Source organism: Hyaena hyaena, unplaced genomic scaffold, assembly GCF_003009895.1.
Source record: "Hyaena hyaena isolate Hyena2069 unplaced genomic scaffold, ASM300989v1 scaffold_182, whole genome shotgun sequence".
Taxonomy (NCBI): Eukaryota; Metazoa; Chordata; class Mammalia; order Carnivora; family Hyaenidae; genus Hyaena; species Hyaena hyaena.
In genome coordinates this window covers 1,736,009-1,757,672 of record NW_024080814.1, presented here as the reverse complement: position 1 = coordinate 1,757,672, position 21,664 = coordinate 1,736,009, and the positions used below count along the sequence as shown (strand labels likewise).

The 21,664-nt window shown below is 38.0% G+C and overlaps 1 protein-coding gene across 4 annotated transcripts in view; it reads right to left on the bottom strand.

Annotated features, from left to right (window-relative positions):
- Positions 1–21,664, bottom strand: part of ITPR2 (inositol 1,4,5-trisphosphate receptor type 2) — a 501,862-nt gene that overhangs the window by 212,882 nt on the left and 267,316 nt on the right. For all 4 annotated transcript variants that reach the window (XM_039240789.1, XM_039240790.1, XM_039240791.1 and 1 more), the window contains exons 36-37: positions 19,530–19,672; positions 14,195–14,303 (exon numbers count right to left, since the gene is read on the bottom strand). In XM_039240789.1, coding sequence (XP_039096720.1) covers positions 14,195–14,303; positions 19,530–19,672 — 252 coding nt within the window. The remainder of the gene's footprint in view (positions 1–14,194; positions 14,304–19,529; positions 19,673–21,664) is intronic.

Genomic DNA, 21,664 nt, shown 5'->3' with positions numbered 1-21,664 from the left:
GTGCTTCTAAGAGCTGAAGTGAAAGACTGCAACATTAATGCAGAAGCAGTATTCCAAAGGCAATAAATCACTTAGTTAAGTAAAGGAAAAGCAAGGAGGATTCAAACGTTAAAAAAAAAAAAAAAAAAAAAAAGGAGGAGAGAGAGAGAGAGAGAGAGAAAGAGAGAAAACACAAGTTTTTGAATTAGAAATTTTAGCTTCCAGTTTTAAAATAGACATTTTTCATATGAAAAACCTTGTTTATTATACTGTGACATAATTATTTAAAGATGGTGCATATGAAGAAGAAAAGAAGCCAAACAGAACAACTTATATGTCAGTCAAGATTTCAAAGATTAATATTTATGAAAACAATTGGCAAACAACAGTCCATGATCCAAGAACAAAAAATGTTGTAGCAGATGTCTTGTCAAAAGGCTGCAGAGTATGAGAAGTAGCATACTCTCATCCATATGTTTTCTCAGCCTCGAGAAAAGATATCCTCAGTCATTTCAATTTTGGAGAACACAGAGTGCCTGTGTGTATAGTGGAGTAGAGGCTTTTTTGTAAGAGAACTTTGAGCCACGATTCCTGGCTTCATTTGAAAAGAGGTGGCATACATGGCTGAGGTGGAACATGAACAGAAAATGAGCCAAAGAACTCAAATAATCTAAATAACTCAATAGGTCAGGAAGAAATTGCAGAAGAAATTGGTGAGGTCATTGGTTGTGTCTTGGCCTACCTGGCCTCCTTTCTAAGATCTTTTGGCAACCATATTCTGATTCTCTTCCGAGAAACCATTCCTTCCCTCACCCGTGCTGTTTCGGTGGGACTCTTTGTTAGTTCCTGGTCTTAAACAGCTGCTCTGCAGCTGGGCTTGTGACTACGAAATCTAGCGCTAATAAGCAGAAGGGAGCAAACTGAACAACTGGGAACTCAGAGGGGTCAGTGGATCTGATTAGGTAAAAACAGTCCTAACGGGTGTACTTAAACAAGCACATTGAATGAGAGAAAGTAAAGGTCAGCCAGTGGGAAGCCTGGATTGGCTATGGTGGAAAAGAAGCAGTTCCTGGTGATGAAACCTTCCAAGGTGTTACAGAAGAAGTAGGTGATGGACATGGAGGAGAGAAGGTCAGTGCAGATACAGAGGTCAAGGGCCTGAGCAGCCAGCATGGGGGATAAACATTCCATGAGGACCAAAGTCCCTTCTGATGATAGTAGGTCTGGTCCCCACATAGAATGTGAGCAGATTCCAAAGTCTTGGGTGGATGACAGGGAATGACCAGGATATTGGCACATGCCAGGGTGATACAGTGAGAGAGGCTTAACCTCAAAGGTGTTTTGGATTTTAAGAGGGCAGAGGAATCAGGCTACAAGAAACAAAGAGAAGCAACAAGGAAAGTCTCTTCACATAAGAGAGAAAGGAAACACGCCTTGACAGAGCTGCTGAGAAAGCGAGGAGGCCTTCACAGAGAGTGGGTCTTCATTTAAAGCGGGAAGGTGGAGGGAACAGTTGGAGAAGAAGGGGAAAAAATAGTTGGGGAGAGGGAGGGAGGCAAACCATGAGAGACTCTTGAATGCTGAGAACAAACTGAGGCTGATGGGGGTGGGGGAGAGGGAAGGGGGGTGATGGGCATGGAGGAGGGCACTTGTGGAGACAAGCACTGGGTGTTATATGGAAACCAACTTGACAATAAACTATTTATTTTTAAAAAAGCATGAATATTTGTAGATTCTACATCTACAAAGTATACAGTGTCCTACTCTGGCCACCCAAGGTAGGTAAGCCCTCTCTAGAGAACCTCTGAGAAGGTTCTCTGCTGCATGGAAATTACCTGTGGTGTGTACTCATCATTGTATTCAGTATAAGAGCAGAACATTCCAGAACAGAAGAGCATTTTGAGACCACCTACCAAGGTCAATGTGAGCTGAAGCAGTAAGTGCTGCAGTTCTCACTATATGTTGCTCAGCCTCCTCTTTACTTTCTTTGCCTGACCTTTATGTAATAAATGTGTTCCTAAAAATTTACGTTAAATTGATTCACATTTTAGATATGCTATGAGGGTTTACTGTTTTCATTATTTAAATCAATCTTGAGTCTAAACTTTTCTGAAAAGGGAGTAATTATTCCTTTAGTAGATCTGATTTTTTAATAATTGGGTATAAATATTTTATGGAAAAAATCTGAAATAATGTCAATAAAGTATTATGCAAAAAAAAGAAGACAAAGTTCAGGACACAAGAGCATTTAATGAGTAGGACAGAACCGGAGAAGAGTCTGGCACATGAAATGATGCTCAGCGTCCCTCATCATCAGGGAAATACAAAGCAAAACCACACTGAGATACCACCTCACACTGGTCAGAGTGGTGACAATAAACAAATCAGGAGACTCTAGATGCTGGACATGGAAAGAGCCTAAGTGTCCATCAGCTAATGAATGGATCAAGAAGATGTGGTTTATCTATACAATGGAATTCTACATGGCAATGAGAAAGAATGAAATCTGGCCATTTGTAGCAACGTGGATGGAACTTGAGGGTGTTCTGCTGAGCGAAATAAGTCAGGCAGAGAAGGACAGATACCATATGTTTGCACATATAGGTGAGTTAGGAGGAACTTAACAGAGGATGAAGCAGGAGAAGAAGGGGAAAAATAGTTGGGGAGAGGGAGGGAGGCAAACCATGAGAGACTCTTAAACGTCAAGAACAAACTGAGGACTGATGGGGTCGGGGGGAGGGGAAGGGGGGAGATGGGTATGGAGGAGGGCACTTGTTGGGATGAGCACTGGATGTTATACGGAAACCAACTTGACACTAAACAATTTAAAAATAAATAAATAAAAATAATCACAATACCAAAAAGAAGAAGAAGAGTCTGGGAGACTTGAGGAGGACATAAATGGTAGGTTGGGCAAGGAGACATGGAATGTTAAGGATCCACTGGGGCCAGGGTTGCAGGGATTTTGTGCTCACACTTTGGGCAGTGACGGGTAAAAGCACGGTAGCACTGATATCAACAGCCTCTCTCAAGACAGTGAGTAACCGACTCAGTAGCCAGAGGTCTTATCTAACTCTGTCAAGGTGGTGAGGGACTCAACCAGTCTGCACACAGCACAGCCTATTTGTTGAATGTATAGATGAATAAATGACTACACACCATGATGGCAGGTGGTCAGACGCCTAAAGCAAGCATCCTTTTCAAAGGAGTGCCCAAGTTTGAGATTATTGCAGGTTGCCATTTACCTTTTGGCAAGCACTTCCCTGATCGGCTCCACTCAGTATTTTGAGAGTGTGAAATCAATGCAAATACTTGGGGCAGAATTTAAGTACATGTCTCTGAGTCACTACCTTCAACATTCTGCCATCTATCTGAAATTAATTAAAGCATCTGATCTGATTATAACTGTCCACATGCTCTCCTTTGGATTTCGTGCCACCAACTCATTATACCAAGGTGCTACATCATGTTCATTAACACATCATATAGGTTTTCCCTATTCTGGAACAGATGAAATATTATAGTCTATAATTTGCATTCTATTTAAAACTTCAGCAAAGGGTCAGGAACAACTAAGTAAAGATAAACCTAACAGTTGCACTGAGCAATCTACAAGTACTCAAAATGTTGTGTGTTGTTTCATTTTCAAGTACCAGACAGCATGTACAGAAACCAAGCCTACCTGAAAAAATCAGTAAGCAGTAGATGTTCAAAATCATTACACACAAGAAGAAATATCTTAATGTTTTTTGGTGTTATTTTAAACAGGAAAGTCATTTTCCTTTGAAAGCCACAGATGACAGTCCTACAGCTTTGCAAATTGATAACAGAATAGAATGAAGACAGTCTCACATAGTGATGGTAAACACAGGCACTGGAGCCAGATGCCCTGAGTTTTCATCCTTTTTCATTTATCTATCTATCTATCTATCCATCTATCTATCTATCTATCTATCTATCTATCTATCTATCTATCTATCTTCTGTGTGACTTTGATCAAGATCCTTAACTTTTCTGTGCTACAATTTCTGTGTTAAATAAAATAACACTGTAAAGCATTTATGCAAGCAACTGGCTTTTATAACATGGTTAACACCATAAAAGGGTTAGCTGTTACTATTACTTGGAGCATGTACCTATAAGTGGATAAGAATACATTTCCTTTTTTAACATTTTTATTTTAGGATTTCTTGAGCCCTTAGATTCAAACTCCTATAAAAGAAGTAAAAGCCTCAGATAGGTGGTTTCAAAAGGTAAAAGTAAATTTAAATTATAATTGATTTCCCCCAGCATTACTTAATTCTCTGCCATGTGGAAAAGCATCACATGCAGAATAGACTCAGAAAATCTTGATTCACTTCCCTGCTCCGTCAGTTACTAACCATATGGTTCTTAGTAGAGATCACTGTGCCCTCTGGGCCTCAGTCCTCTTATAAAATGGAGATTAAAAATTACTTTCCTGGGGCGCTTGGGTGGCCTAGTCGGTTAAGAGTCCGACTTTCGCTTAGGTCATGATCTCGCGGTTCAAGCCCCGCGTCGGGCTCTGTGCTGACTGCCAGCTCAGAGCCTGTAGCCTATTTCAGAGTCTGTGTCTCCCTCTCTCTCTGACCCTCCCCTGCTCATGCTGTCTCTCTCTCTCTCCTAGAAATAAAAAAAAATTAAAAAAAATTTTTTTTAATTACTTTCCTATCTCAGAGAGTTACAGTGGGGACCCAAGAGCACACATACTGTTGCTTTGCAAATAGCTTCCCTAAGGATGCACAGTCAGCAAAGTTTTAAGTAACAACAACAGCAATAATAATAATGTAGCTTTAGTATCTCACATAGCACGTCTCTGAGGACCTGTTCAAATAGGAGTCCAGACGTAAATGTATTGATAGAAAAGATAACACGTATCAGGCCCAATCTGCTCCACAACCTTTCTATGTACCTTTTCCTCCTTACAGGAGGCCAACACAGAGCAGCTCCAAATACCTACTTTCTCTGTGGCAGGAGATCTGATGCTACTCGAGACGACAGTTGGACACTGCAGCTAATTACTCTAGCTGAACTCATTCAGTGTCCCAGTTTGGATGACTGGACCTCAGCCTCTCTCCTGAGTCCCAGTTGCTTCCATATGCCCCTGGTTTTGTAGTGGGCTTTTCCTGCTTCTGTAGCCTGAGTCGCTTGCTAGTTCTTTCTGGGTCCCGTTCAGCCCTTCCTGAAAGAGAAGCGCGGTGGCTGGAGCCTTCCTCCCATTTCTTGCCTTCAGATCTGGTCATCCTTCCTTTGCTCCAGCTTCCCTTGGCTGAGCTCCCATCATTACTGTGCAGGGTGTGGGGACCCTCCACTCCTTCCCCTTTGGCTTTCCAAGTCAGACAGCAACAAGGACGGCATAGTCGCTCCAACATGGTGCTTTCTACAAGATAATCTCCTCATCAGCCCTCTCTGCCATTGCTCTGTCCACTGCTGGCCCAACTCTGCATGCCAAGTATCAAGAAATCTATTTCCTGAGTTGCAAAAAAAATGTAAAGTGGAACTTGAAGTGATTCTAGAAGCTACTCCTTGGATATCACTAGTGAAGGTCACTGTATTGTTCTTGCAGATAGTAACATTTATTGCTACCATGTGCAAATAAATCAGTCCACAAACATTTATTGAACAATAACTATGTGCAGGGAAAAATGACAGACAATGGGAATATCCCAGTGAATAAAATCACCAGCCTCTGCCCTAAATAAGAACAACACTTCATGGAGAATGGAGTGGGACTGACGAGAGTTGCAGAACTCTACCCTTGCAGAATCTCAGCATGCAAGGCCTTCTGGACATTTCTTCACCTTATATATCAGGCCTATCAAGGAGTTTCTCTTCATTTAAATAACAACATAGAGCAAAGAAAACCTTCATAATGTAGGATATTAAAGGTTCTATGCTAATAAGACAGATAAGATTTTGTAAGTGCTGAAATGATTATAAACTAGAATAATATGGAGTTACAAGAAACTAATCATGGAATGCTTCCTGAAAAGGGGTTTAATTTAGATTTAGGTGCCAAGAACTAACATCAAAATTTTATTATGTATTAATTTTCATGTGTTTTTCTTCTTGTTCTTTTTTTTCTTTAATCACAACACCATTTTTCACCTAAAATCATTAACTACCAAGTGTCTTACACTTACTAGAGGCAATGAATGGTTGGCTAAATTTTTAGTACTGATAATGTTTTCATCATGACATTTTAGTCACTGATCCCTACAAACCACAGCATATCTGAAAAACCACTGAGGCAACACCATCAGATTTTATAACAGAAAAGTAAAGGCAAAGTGTAATTAAGAATTTTATAAATGTTTGCAGTAATGAGGTTACAATGACTATAATTGGGTAAACTTAGCAATTTCATGGCTTAACAAGTGACCAGCCAGCTCAGCAATTGAAAGAAGTAAATTTCTATAAACAATTATTGCTTTTACGTCCACCTTAATGATCACTATCTAATGAAAATATAATAAAGATCCCAAAGTGAAAGAGCATATTAATTATGTTCTAAAAATGATCTCTTATTGTAAGGAGACATCAACATATTTTCATATTTCCAACCATTTAGTTATCTAAATTTAAACAACACACACACAATATATGAATGATTAAGATAGCACAAGATGTGTGCAACATCACTTATCCTACATACTTTAAACAGCAGAACACTGCAAAAAAAAAAAAAAAAAGTTGTACCCACCTCTAAAATGTTTCTAGTAACCAAGTCTACAAAACACAGCCAAAACTAAAAACTGAAATTTATTTTCCCCTAGCAAAACAGTTATTATCAAATTCTTAAGCTACTGTGCACTCTGTATAGCAATTCTACTTAAATTTGTTTATTTGCTTGCTAGAAAGCAAAATTAGTATATGCGTAGAAGGTGAATGATTCTGCACAGACTCTTATGATAAGAGTAGCTTGATACAATTTACAAATTTGCAACAATGTGATTACTGCTGAGACTGACATGTCTGCATATTTGATGTAGGAGGTAAGCTCCTTGGTGTAATTCTGGCTTATTCTCTTTTTGCTGCTCCTCAAAATTTGAAATAAAAGATTAGTTACAATGATTTTTTTTCCTGCTGAGAGAAAGAATAAATTCTCGTTAACTCAGCTGACAGTAAAAATTTTAGAGTTAAAAAAATGATGGAAGATATCTTAAAAATAATTGAAGGCATCATTTCTTAAGGACCTTTATTCCATATCACTCCAGATACCAACTTTTAAATCAAGAAGCCACCATCTGCCATCATTGTTCAATGTGTAAATACCACCTAACCCACTTGGGCATTGGTAAAGATCACAGCTCTCAATTAGATGCTGTGCTGTTTGCTGAATGCCACATTTCCGCAAGGGGCTGCCTATGATGGTCATCTTATAAAGCACTGTTTAGAACTTTTAAATCTAATATGCAGGGTACTAACAACTCAGACCATGAACACAAGGTGGGATACGGGGAGCTTTGATATCCATCTGTAGGGCTGTAACAATAAACCTGAAAAACCTCACCGGTATTGCGTCATAAACTGTTCCCAATCAACGTGGTCTAAAATCAAGCCTCTTCCTTAGCAGCTCACAGAATAAATGGATTATGCTTTCCAGTGTACACATACGCAAACTTTATCAAGAATGAAATCAAAGAACTCCTCATTTTATTTAGCTGAATATCTGAGAAAATAAAAGGTTATGATTACAAGTCATATAAACTGTTTGGCTCTAATATGTTAATTAAGAGTGTGAGCTCAGGAGCTAAAATGCCTCCACACCTGTTTCCTCACTAGTAAAAGGGAAGTGATAATACCTCCTATAACATGGGCTTGAAGATGAAAATAAGATAATACATATAAAGGATCAGGAACAGTATCTGATATACAGTAATTTCCCGATAAATGCTGGGCTATTACCATTTTAAAAAAAAAAAAACAACAGTGCTTAAAATTGCTCCATAGCTATTACGGAAGCAGTTTCTACTAATTCCAAGGATATTGGCATTTTAACCTGAACATTTTAAGAATACTGAATTTGACTAAAATATCTATGTTATCCTGGAGATTATATGTATGTCAGTATAATTCATGAGTAGATACCAATATATTCTCATGGGAAATTATGACTGGCATTCTACATAGGTCAACTCTGACTATAGCATAAGTAAAGTAACTTCACCAGCTCCACAGGCTATCAGGAAATACTTTCAGTACTCATTATCTTTTCCGGTTCTAAAGTACAGAAGCTGCATGTAATATATATACGATCAGAGCTTATAGACATCTATATTTATGATTTATATATGCTCTACCTTTTTATAAGAGGAATAATTTGTAATGCTCTAAAAATCTTAATGGGCATGTATACTAAAGAGTATAAGATGAAGAAAAACAATCTATAAACCAAACTAATCCTCTGAACAAAGTCCTTGTTTCTTGCTCCCCCTCATCAGCTCATCTCTATCCAACCCACAAAAGCTTGTATCTCCATTACCACCTCGGGTAAATGCTAACTCAGATCTAGACCTGAAATGTCTTTAAATACACAAAACAGGGGCGCCTGGGTGGCTCCGTCAGTTGAGCATCCGACTCTGGACTTCAGCTCAGGTCATGATCTCATGGCTCGTGATGAGCCGTGCATCAGTCTCTGTGCTGTCAGCAGGTGGAGGCTGCTTGGGATTTTCTCTCTGCCCCTCCCTCCTCCAAATAAATAAACAAACATTTAAAAAATACACAAAATAATGGTGTGACGCTATAATTACACTGCTCTGTTCAACAGCACACATATCCTGTCAATTAAGTCTTTTTTTGTGGTAGAAAGGTCACAGAAATAAGAGTGGAACATATTGGCTTAAACGATTGAGAACATTTGAAATCACACTGCCCTAAAACCATGTAAAAATGTTCCTTCTCTTCCCTTCTCTCCCCAGATTGTCAACATACATATTTATTTTTTATTTCTAAAATGTTTTTATTTATTTTGAGAGACAGAGACAGAGAGAGAGAGAGACAGAGAGAGAGAGAGACAGCATGCCCATGCGAATGGGAGAGGGGCAGAGAAAGAATCCCAAGCAGGCACCAAGCTATCAACACAGAGCATGGATGCGGGGCTTAAACCCACCAACTGTGAGATCATGACCCGAGCCAATAAAAAGTTGGATATTTAACCAACTGAGCTACCATGTACCCCGACACATTTTTTTCATGCAAATAAATATGTCTGCTGTTGTTACATGGAAAATGCCTTCCAAATATGACCAATCCCAAAGGGATTTCAAGATTGTTAGAATTATATCCTTTGTAATTTTTTTTTGCTTTCCTACCAGAATCACCTAAACAAACAATACTTACATGAAATTTTTATAAAACTCTAGTAATTTTCCCCTTTAAGGATTTTTTATATATAATTTTCATGTTTTATCCTTCAGTAAAATTAAGAACTATAATTTATACTATCGCATAGAGTACATGTATGATCACTAGATGATTCACATATAGACACACATTACAGAAAATTAAATTTTCCTCTACTTATATTAGTCAATTGAAAATCTTCAAGCTATTGCCCATCTTCTCTCTCTCAATTTTTGGCACAAACTAAGAAACATGAAACAAGGAAGAATATTAAGTAAAATTAATTTAAGAATTGCAATCATAGTATTTATAAATTATAAATGTTTTTTAAATAATTGACTAAATATCACATAAAATGTAATGACATGATGATTCTACTTAATATATCATACAGACAAGGCAAACAAAATCAGAAAACTAAGATCTTAAAAGCTGGATATTGCTTCAAAGGGCATCTAGTTCAACCACGAAGTACATTTATGTTCCACTGCTCTATTTTATTTTATCAGCTACACAAAACATACACAACCCAGCTATCGGAGACCAAAGAAACTTAATGTAAATGGTGATTTTTTTTAAGGTTTTAAGTTTAAATACCCCTGCACTTTTTGAAAGCTCACGGCATTTACTTCACTTTTACAAAGGACCTATATTAGTACCCGTTTTAGCTAACTGAAAGAACTCTGAAGATTTTCACCTCTACAATGAAAGGCAAAAGCAAAAATGACGTTCAACATCTGCTTTGCTGGAGCGCTGGAGAGCTGTTAGGGAGGCAGCAGGCAGCTCAAGCAGTGGGAATGTCCCCACAGCCTCGTTCCCTGGGAACTGCACTCGGCCTTGCAACACAAGGCCACCAGAGTTGTGAATTGTGACTGTGAACACCTGTGCTTTATTTTGATTTATTCTATGTATTCGTTAGCAAGATGTGCCCTGAGGTATCAGAAAAGCCTAAGAATAGCTATATTTTAGGCCTAGGAATGCATAAAAAGTTTCCATAAAAATTAATGGTACTAGGGTGCCTGAGGGGCTCAGTCCGTTCAGCATCTAATTCTTGATTTCGGCTCAGGTCATGATCTCAAGGTTGTGAGATCGAGCCCCACGTAGGCCTCTGGGCTGACAGCTCAGAGCCTGGAGCCTGCTTCCAATTGTGTGTCTCTCTGCCCTGCCCCCACTCACACTCTGTCTCTCTCTCTCTCAAAAATAAATAAACATTTAAAAAAGTTAAATTAACAGTGGGGTGCCTGGGTAGTTTGGTCAGTTAAGCATCTGACTCCTGATTTCAGCTCAGGTCATGATCTCAAGATTTTGAGATTGTGCCCTGCATTGGGCTCTGTACTGAGTGTTGAGCCTGTGTGGGAACCTCTCCCTCCCTCTCTTCCTCTGCCCCTCCTCTGCTCTCTCTCTCTCTCTGTCTCAAAATAAATATTTAAAATAGATTAATTAATTAATGGTAATCACTTATTTGCTTTACACCATTTTGGTCTATGCAAGGTTTTAGAGAGCACTGCCCTTTGGGATAGCAGAGGAAACCTGTATTAGGATAGCCAGTGTGAAAAACCCTGGTATGAATTTGCTGTTTTGACTTCCTTCTGAGAGATCTTTTGGAAATGCTTTGATACACAGATAGTAGAAAACCAGTTGATGGTAGAAATCCAGATATTAGACAACCAGGCATTAGGTACCCTCTGTGACTTAACGCCATTCTGAGGATCTCCATATTACAAATGTGGAGAGAACACAGCCAGTCCTATATACTTCCTAGAACTGTCCAAATGTAGCAAAGTATTTTAAAATGCTCTGAAAACAGTACAGGGCTATAAATTCAAAGCATTTTTTTTGTTATATTCATACACATTTATACTGTCATACCTAGAAATTTTAATCAGCCACAAGTAAACGCCGCATCTACATACCACATGTCATTTCTCACTGTTAGTAAAAGAATCACTGCAATATACTGAATGGTGGCCCTACCCGAATGCATCTATGCCCTAACCTCCAGGACCAGTGAAGATGTTATACGGCAAGAGGACTCTATAGATGTGATAAAGAATTCTAAGATAGGGGAGTCTACTGGATTATCTAGTGTAAGGATAAAAGGGAGGCAGAAGGGTCAGAGTAAGAGAAGAAGATGTGACAATGGTGTGTGTGTGTGTGTGTCTGAGAGAGAGAGACAGGTGTTTGGTGGAGGAGGGAGGGGAGAAGATGTGATGCTGCTGGCTTTGAAGATGGAAGATTGGGTCACAAGTCAAGGAATAAAGGAGGCTCTAAAAACTAGGAAAGGCAAAGAGGGAAATTCTCCCTTAGAGTCTCCAGATAGAATGTATCCCTGCCAATACCTTGATTTTAGGCTTCTGATCTCCCAAACTGTAAGATAATAAATTTGTGTGGTTTTAAACCACTAAATTTTTGGTAAACGGAAAACGAATACAATCATGAAAACAGCCTATGATCCCGCTACTGATAAACAGGGGTTTTTGTGAGAGCACACAATGAGTTGTAAAATAATAGCTTTGATCAGTTTCTGAATCTGTCACGAGTGTCATTTCACCCAGAGTGGTGAATCATTGAATTCCCCTCCACTGAAAAGAATAATTGAGCCAGTTTAAGTCTTGGTCTGGCATTTGCTGTGTGACTTCAGGCAAATCACATAACCTCTCTGGGTCTCAATGATTTCATTTATCCATGTTTGTGCTACACACTCAGAAATAGCCTGAAGTGTCATAAAAAGAGAGGCACAATGTATTTTGGTAATTCTATTGAGGAAGTCATCACCATTGGCTGGAACAACTGGTAAGTACCACCCATTAGAACTCCTCCATAAGGATAACACTAGGAGTTATTGAGGTTTGTCTTGATTTTAGCAATACAGGATTCCAAATGTTCAGTGCAGGATAAGCCTGAGGGACATGTCAGGCACACAATAACACAGACTTGTGGAGGTGAATGGATGAGGAAGTGTGGGGGGAAAAAGCACCGAGGACATAAGAGAGGGTCTGGAACACCAAGGCAGTGCAGAGCCCCTAAAGGTTTCTGAAAGGCTTTTATGATCTCTGCAGACTGTTCTAGGAGCCCTCTAGCATGTGAGCTGTGGCACGTGCAGTGGCCCTTGGCAAACTGTCATTCATCTCCGTATCCCCAGTGACCAGGCACCATAACCAGTATTGAATATGGCTCACAATATATGTGTTAAATGAGTGAATAAGCCCAACTAGCCTTTCTCATCTTAACTCTTCCCTAAAGGCTATGTCCTGGTGGTGCCATTTACATAATATCGTATGTCAATGGTGCCTCCTGGACTTTTGAAAACAGCATCTCTGCCTCCCTTCCAGCTCTGTCTCAGAGAGGTGGACTACTGGAGTTTTGTCGCCAAGAGATAATGAAAGCCTGAACTAGTGACAGCAGTGGGAATGGAAAGGAGAAACAGGTGCCAATGTGATTTATTCTAGGGTGGTCTGTGAGATACCCTCAGATACTCTTGACTAGTCAAAGTAAAAATCTTCTTTTATTTCCTTCTTATTTTCCTTGAGAATAGTTAAATAATAATCTGTTATATAAAAGTGCAACTCTTATCACGTATCTCCTGTTAAGCACAATTTACTATTATCATAAACCTCACTCTTCCGTCAAAAATTTATATTGACCCCATCTTTCTATTTTAGGATCTAGTGCTTCAGTCAAATTCAAACCATCTAGAGCAATATTTTAAGGAACGAGAAAAAGACAACAAAAAAGTCTGAAATTTACCAATTTTTACAAGCATACCAAATACTCAGACTTATAAGCATTTTTCTTGAGTCCTAGATCATAGAAGCATTTGCCAAAATGGCACTGACCACCTTTATTACCATAATTTGCTTCCCAAAGAGAGTTGAAATGACAAAGAGAATTAATGCAAACCAAAAGTCATTTTGATTATAAAGCAAGCCTCTGATTCAAATGGAGTATTTTGAAGTTATGGCCCTTCAATGAATACCCAAGATTCCTTACATTTATTTTCTATGGATTAAATCTTTAAAAAAATATCACTATGATCTTTTTGGAATTAGATAGCATATACATAAATTAATACATAAATTCTTCCAATTTTAAATCTATCAGATGATGAGTATTTATAGAATCAGACCAAAAGTTATTAAGGAACATGATACTCATTTTGTTTGATACCTAATATAAGAGTATAGGTAGCTAGCTTAAAAAAAAATAACTTTTCTGGATTTATATTTTATAGTTAAGTGTATCACCTTGGGTATTAAACATGCTGCTAGCTATCTCTTAATGAGCACCCGAGCTGTCATTTTTAATAACAGAATGACAATTATTATCTATAAGTTCTATTCCCTGAGAATCATTTGTGCAATGCTTAAATTAATATTGGTAAGAATAGAAACTTACTATTTTGCTTATAAAAAATAATATTATTTTATAATACCTGGCATAACATTATAGAAAATGGGACATACATTTACAATAAAAAATCAACATGTGCCCTAGTGCATGCACCACTTCAATATGCAGCAGAACTTTATACAAAATTTTAGTCATGAATCTCAGCTGTTCATTGTAAAAAATGGTCATTGGTCTATATGAGAAAAATATGCAAATTCAAGATAAAATATAATAAAACAAATAAGCCAAATACTTGGCCATTCTAATCTTAGAGCTCTTTTTCTCAATTCAAAGCAGACACAGAAAATGAATGCCATAAAAACTGAAATTATCTAATTCATCTAAGTATACATACCGTCAATATGTAATACAAGCAATCATATCATAGCCTGTGTAATTCATTGGTTACAGTATTCTAGAAATTCTACTTTATTATCAAATACTAAACATTAAAAGCATATACCTCTTCCACAAAGCTGTCTTTCTTCTCTAGCATTTCTCGTAAAGTCTGGAGAATTTTAATGCACAACTTTTCTTCCTTCTCCATCAGTTTCTTTGTATGATTAATCAACCTGAAAGCAAAATATTAAACCTTAAATATGACAGTGATTTCTCTTTGAGCTATACATTAACACTATATACTAGAGAGAAAAAAAGTCACACTATTATTTGAAAATGTGAAGTAAACAAGATACCTATTTTTTAAACTTTTGAAATTACACTTCAGCTCATAAACTTTGTATTATAAAGCATCCTTTGTTTTACAGGCAGTGTACCTCAGTGCTTTTAAATGTATTCAAATAGCATACTTTTAGTGGGACACAATACTCTAAAAGACAATAAGACACTGATGATGATTAACTGTGTATGAACTAAAGCAACTTGAGTAGTAGAGAAATAAGAATATTTAAGCATATTACATTTTATTATCTTATGTTATAGTATATTATTTTCTATATACTATATTACCTTAATGATAGAGGTACAGTAGCAGTGTACAACACTGCAACCTTAGCATAATGGGCTGCTTTTCAGTTTCCATTAATAATAACGTGCTATTTTTCACTGCTAGGGCTTGGTAGAAATAGGAAGTTTTGTGATTGGAAGCAAAAAACAACAACAAAGTAACATCAAGTCATTCTATCCACTTACTTTTTTTTTACTTTTTCATTTTAGAGAGGGATGGGAGAGGGGAGGGCGGTGGGGGGGGGGAGAGAGAGAGAAAGAGAGAGAGAGAGAGAGAGAGAGAATCTTACATTGGCTCCATGTTCAACATGGATTCTGATGCAGGGCCCAATTCCATGACCCTGGGATCATGACCTGAGCTGAAATCAAGAGTCAGATGCTCAACTGACTGAGCCACCCAGGTGCCCCTCCATTTACTAATTTTACTATAATTTGGGCAAGAACTCTAATTTTGTAGTGGCAACCTTTGCACTGGTGTTCTGTCTGGACAAAAGTTTCAGGATCACAGTTGTATGCAACCTCAAGAACTCAAAACCAAGTAAAATGTTTATACTCAGAATTTATAGCTTAGCATATATAACTCTTAAAAGCTGGTTTCTACAATGACCCTGTGAGACATGTCTTCCTAAAAAACAGAATGATGTCAGACATAATGGAATGGTCCCATTTCAGCAACATAACAGGAGTATCATGGGACATAACCCTGAGGAAAAGTGAGCTTTCAATATCTAGTCAGTGCTTATCAGGTGTCAAAGTGAAGTATGAGGACTTCCCAGGGATTCTCTCAGTTCATCCTCAGTGCTATATGTTCTATTATTGGCCTCATGAGAAAACTGAGGTCCAGAGAGATAAACCAATTTGTCTGCAGTTACACAATCATTAAGTGCTGGGATCTGGAAATAGACCCATGTCCATCTGACTACAGAGCCAAGATTCTGAAGCACCATTCTGTGCTGACACGATGAATTTACTAATGCCTTGAGTCTCAGAGATACTGTGAAGAGAGTCCCCACACAGCCACCTCTTATATGATAATGATAAGTGTAACAACACAGGTAATGGCAAATACCACACGTTAGACAAAGAAATGATTACATTCTGTTGGGGGAGTTTCCTAGGGCTGATCAGAGGTTTCAGTGAAGAGATAACTTTTAACAATGAAGATTTCACCTGGCAGGAAAAGGTGGGGAGGGAAGGCATCCTTCCAAAGAGAACGGTATGGACAAAGGGCAGAGCCAGAAAGCTGACCATCATGTCCAGGAAATGATAAGTAGTCCAGCTGCCAGCTGACACATGAAGACATGAAAGAAGAGAGTATTAGAGATGCAATCTGAAAAGAAGGAACTGGGAATATTATGCTCAACAGTGGAATTTACTCTATAGAAAATCAGGAACCACTATTATCAAGGACCTGAATGACCCTGCCTACATGTGAAAGGTGACATGGAAGAGTGAGAACAAGACAAGGGATGAACAGGGCATGTGATGGGGTAATGATGCAAGAAGCAATAGAGAGATAGAATAGCCAGGACTTGGTAAGTAATGACAAATGGGAAGTAGAAGAAGAGGAGGAAGGGCAGATCATAGACACCTGAAATATACAGACTGGGTGAACAGATGGACAGTGAGTTTTCAATGATACCTAGGCCATCCTGAAGGAATAGCATGCTTGGAAGGAAAAATTATCTCCTCTTAGACATGTGAACTCTGGGCAAGGTGCTCTAAATCCACGTGGTCAGGCTCAGCAGGCAGAATAATTGTCTTAGAGTTCTCCTTGCAAGGAAAACATCCGCCTTCCTGAAACCTCTGCTATTTGGTCTTTTCTTTCGTGTGGTAGTCTTTGAATACATGAACATAGTTTTGGTGGGCATTGTGAATTTCTTTTGATTTTTTTTCCCTCAGACTATTTTAACTCCTCTTAGATAAATACTTAATTCACTAAAATATGCTTGAAAATATCAAGCATAAAGGTGAATACCATCTGCTAGGGGTTTACACAAGGTATTTGTTCATTACATAATGTTTGCTTGAGTAAAATCCATGGCCTTCTAATATTTTTTCTATGATCTATATAAGAAATAAATTTCATGAAACAACTCATCATATAAATACATGTGTGTAGTGTATTAAACTAACATAAAAGTTACTTTTAATGGTTTTTATATTTTCTCCTAATTCATTTTTTAAATTAATGACTGCTTCTCCTTCTAAATTAATTTTTAAACTCATAGTGAACCACATCCCATGGTGTGATAAACATTGAGATTATCCTTCATAAGGGAAGAGTAAGTGGTGATTTGAATAGATTGTAACCAGATACCTTAAAGGTTAACTACCACACTGACTTCTCTCTCTTTATTCTCTTCTCTCTCCATGTGACGAAGCAGACATGTGCATCTGGGTTCTTTCCTCACATTCTCCAGCAGACCCAATTAAGTCAACATGTTCCAAGAATGAAAGTCATTTGAGGAAGTCAGAATCCCTACTAGGGCCTTGGACCTTAGTTGTATTCTTCAGTGAAGCTTTACCAAAGAGCTCTCCACAGTAATATAAGAGCCCTTGCGTAGCTATTAATAAGGTTGGATTCTAATTTTATTAGATATCCTTGCAAAGAAAATCCTTGGTTCTTCACAGAGTTAGGGAAGAGGGAGGATAATCACTAGAGCAGAAAACAAGACAGTCCCGAGCCACTGGCCATACTACAATCATAATAGCACAAAAATTTCTTCTCTAACCACTTAAGTATGTGACATTTTCCCCCATCTCAGTGTATTATCTGTAATATGTTCCCACTATTATTTTGCTCTGTTTCTGTCCTTTTAGATACCTGGTGTTGCAACAGATTTGCTTTCAGCACATTTTCAGCACAGGTCAATATTTTCTTGGCATTTTAAGTTACTTTATATCATCTTTCCATAGATGTATATCTTTAAGTTCTAGACCAGTGCCAGCCAACATAATGTTTTCTGCTGCAGTAATTGAAATGTTCTGTATCTGTGCTATCAAATTTGTTGGCCACTAGCTACCTATGGCTATTAAGCACTTAAAATGTGTCAAATATGGCTGAGGAACTGTTTATTTTTATTTTTATTAACTTAAATTTTAATTTGAATGGCTATGTGTAGCTAGTAACTGCTATATTGACAACCTCATTCTTGATACTGAGTCAACAAACTTTTTTCCTCAAGAGCCAAAGAGTAAACAATTTAGGCTTTGTCAGCCATACAATCTCTGTGGCCACTAGTTGACACTCCTCTAATAGTCACACAGACAATATGTAAATGAAAGTGTATAGCTATGTTTCAATAAAACTTTATTTGTAAAAATGATCAAAAGGATCAATGTACATTGAAGCCAAAGTTTGCCAGCCCCCTCTCTAGATTGTCAAGTCTCTGGGATATATCTACAGTATCATATTAATTTCCTGGAGTTAAAATTCTCATTTATTACTCACTTTTTATTTTTGATATTTTTATTTCCAACTTTTTAATTAGTATTCTATTCAGTGATACATATTCACAGGAGGTAAAGGAAATTTCTCAAAGGCCCTATTTTTTATATTGAATTAGTACCCAATATCTCCACTTAATTTTTTTTCGAATGGCTTCCACAGTCATCAGTTTTGCAGATACTCTGGACCTCTTCATTTAAAAATTCTTGTTACAAGACTGGCAAGTATCCAGACAAACACATTCTTTCCAGTCCCTATAAGACCTAGAAGGTCTAGAGCCGAGAATCTATGATTCTGGCCGTAACACAGAAACACCACCCATTCTTCAACATGATTCCTGTGGTCAGTTCTTCTCATTCCATATCTTGTTTTTTCCTCCCCAAATCCCAGCTTTAATTGGAAAAAGCAAGAACATACTTCTTGTGTCCCCAGTCCTTCCCTTTCTGCCTCAGTGCATCACAGTCAATGGAAGGGGGTGTGAGACCTCTTTCAGCAATGTCCTCAATGACACAGGAATTAACTGTGATGGATAATGGTCAGGGGGTTGGCAGCCTCCTCCAACTGTCCATCCAGAGGGAGCCTTCCCAAGAAGGTAAGTACCCCTGACTGGCCATCCTAAGTGAAGTACTCCATAAGTGCCCTCAACATTATGGTAAGTCTTTTTTTTTCTGGAGCTGGCTACATTTTCTGTCACAACTTACAGCTCTTGAGAATTCCTCATTTACCACAAAAATGGAAATATTCTAGGATAAACACATCAGCTATACTAGATCTGACAATTCCACAGAAATGCTGAGAGAAATAAGTAAATGAGAAGGTTATAGATAAGGAAGATGAAGGCAGCAAGGCAGAGTGCTGGGTCGAGACGTCATAGCTTGTCATCTGAAGCACACCTCAGCCTTCTCACCATTAAAATGAGGCTGAGCCGGCAATCTCTCAGAGTGTTTGTGCAGATAGATATAGGAGGTAAGCACACGGAGGACAATAACACACACAGTAAGGTCTCAGTAAATACGAGTTCCCGTTCCTTCTTCTCTGTTAAAAAAAATAAATGACTGTAAACAGGAATCTTTTTGAAGGTCACACCTTATAGTTATAGCGAGGAATGAGAATCAAAATATTATTGCATGTGACATGTTGTACCCAATAATGACACATTTCATTTTTAGTTAATTTTAGCAACATATAACTTGACTGTCAGCAAAATAAAATTTCAATTGAATCAAGTTAATTATTTTGGAAGTATATTTTAACATGGAATTTAGACTTTTCATATACTCTGTGGACTGGCATTATGTTCCCACAGAGTAAAAAGCAGAAGTGTGTTAGAGGCCATCTTGGTTTGGTGACACAAGCAGAATCTCAGATTGTACCCACTTACTTGGACATGAAAGCACCACATCTTATTCTTGCATCACTCCCCTCGGGGAACAGTAGTTCTGGACTGTACAACACATCAACCAACACTGAGAATTCAGCCTGCATCATCGGACTGAACTGTTGCTCCAACGAGGCCACTACATCCTAAGAAATAAAGCACAAGAGAGCCCATGTGAAGATTTAAATCATATTTCATACTTTTAAGATACGACAGGCCTAAGAATACTAACCAGAAATAAGACATAGGAATTTCAGAGATGTACCCTAATGTCCCATGGCATCAAAAGTCTGTGCTTTAAGTACAGTCTGGTTTCTATATGCATATTGACTGCTTGGGCCACCTTTTTCATTTACAAGATAAGAGAAGGGTGGGTAGGTATATGATTTCTAAGAATATATGCACAAGATGAAAAGTCAGTAAAATCACTGTTATAAGCCCTATAATATCTAGGATTTTAACAGAGACATGGTAGATATGCAGCAAATGAGACTATTCTTGAGGAAGAATTTAAAAAAAAAAAAAAAGACTCCCTATGTGTTTCTGGTTTTCTGGAACTAACCATATCTTCCAATGAGGAAATTCCTTGGTATGATATTTGAAGCAGTATTAGCACTTCACAGAGATTTGGACATTTTATACTATTTCAAATTACTTTTTAAAAAAATTTTTTTCTAGAGATAAAGAGCACTCAAGCAGGGGGAAGGGCAAAGGGAGAAGGGGGGAGAGAATCTCAAGCAGGCTCCACGCCCAGTGCAGAGCCTGATATGGAGCTTGATCCAATGATCATGATCATGACCTGAGCCCAAATCAAGAGTCAGACACTCAAGGGACTGAGCCAAGTGCCCCTCAAATTACATTTTTTTGATAGACATTATTGGTCATCTAACCAAGAGTTTTCCTTTATCCTTCTCCTCACTAACAATCCCCATGTTGTTTCTCAATTAGGCAGTAACACCCTCAGGGAGATGAGGCCCCTCAGCTTAGGGTCATAGTTGATTAGTATAAGCCAATCACGGTCACTCCAGTTCCCCTCCCAATGATTAGTCTAAGCATGATTATGTGACAGGGTCCTGGCTAACAGGGCATCTAGTGATGTCTGTTAAGCAGGCAGTAGTGTGTGTTAGGGGAGGAGGGGTGGGCTCTTTTGAAACTACTGATGGCTCTCAAGACAGCTTGAAAATGGGAACCTAAAGTGTGATGCATCCCTCATATGACCTTTAGAGACCAGCCTCAAGCTAAAAGCCAACAGACCAATAATGTCAGTGCCCTGATCTATCGAGCTACTAAATTAACCAATGCAGGAAGACTTTCAACTCCAGATTCCTTGCTATGTGAAATGATGCATTTTTTTATTGTTTAAGCCACTGTTAGTTAAAATTGTGTTAATTATAGCTGAAAGCATTCTCACTGACATGTTTCTAAAATGGTCTGTGGGCAACGACAATTTACTGAACATTCTTTAATGACTAAAGCATCCCTTTTCTGTTTTTAAAATAACTATGTTAAAAGACAAAAAAAGTCTTCTTTCATAAGGCAGTATTTTATGATTTATTTATTTATTTATTTTTATTTAAATCTAAGTTAACTAACATATAGTGTAATAATGGTTTGGGGAGTAATTACCATGACATATTTGGTAAGCAGAAAACTGATTATCAATTGCTTTTTGTTACTTTCAGCTACAGCGACACAGATGGGGGACCACCTCTCTTTATTTCTTATGTCTAGGTTTCGGGAGTTAACTCTTGTGCAACTCTTTCTTCCCTTTTTAGCAAAAGTGACCATTTGTGCCTCAAGTATTCTAATAAGCTTCCTGAGAAAATTCTGACGACACTTCAAAGAAACTACCAGGAAGGAAATAATGTAAGTCATAAGCTAGACATTATACAAGGTGAGAAGAAAATCTGCCTATCGACTATGACTGGATTTAATAAAATGTCACTTAAAGGTGACTATTTTTCAGGTTACCTCTCTTCATTTCGCTTACTAAAAAAAATTGTGCTCGGGTTCCTATGCTGTGAATTCTGTCTTCATTGTGTATTTTTATCATGGGCCAACTATGTGATCTAACTTGTGGTCCCCCCATGTGAAAAGGCAGGACAGTTATATTCCCAATCATATGGGCTTGCCGTGAG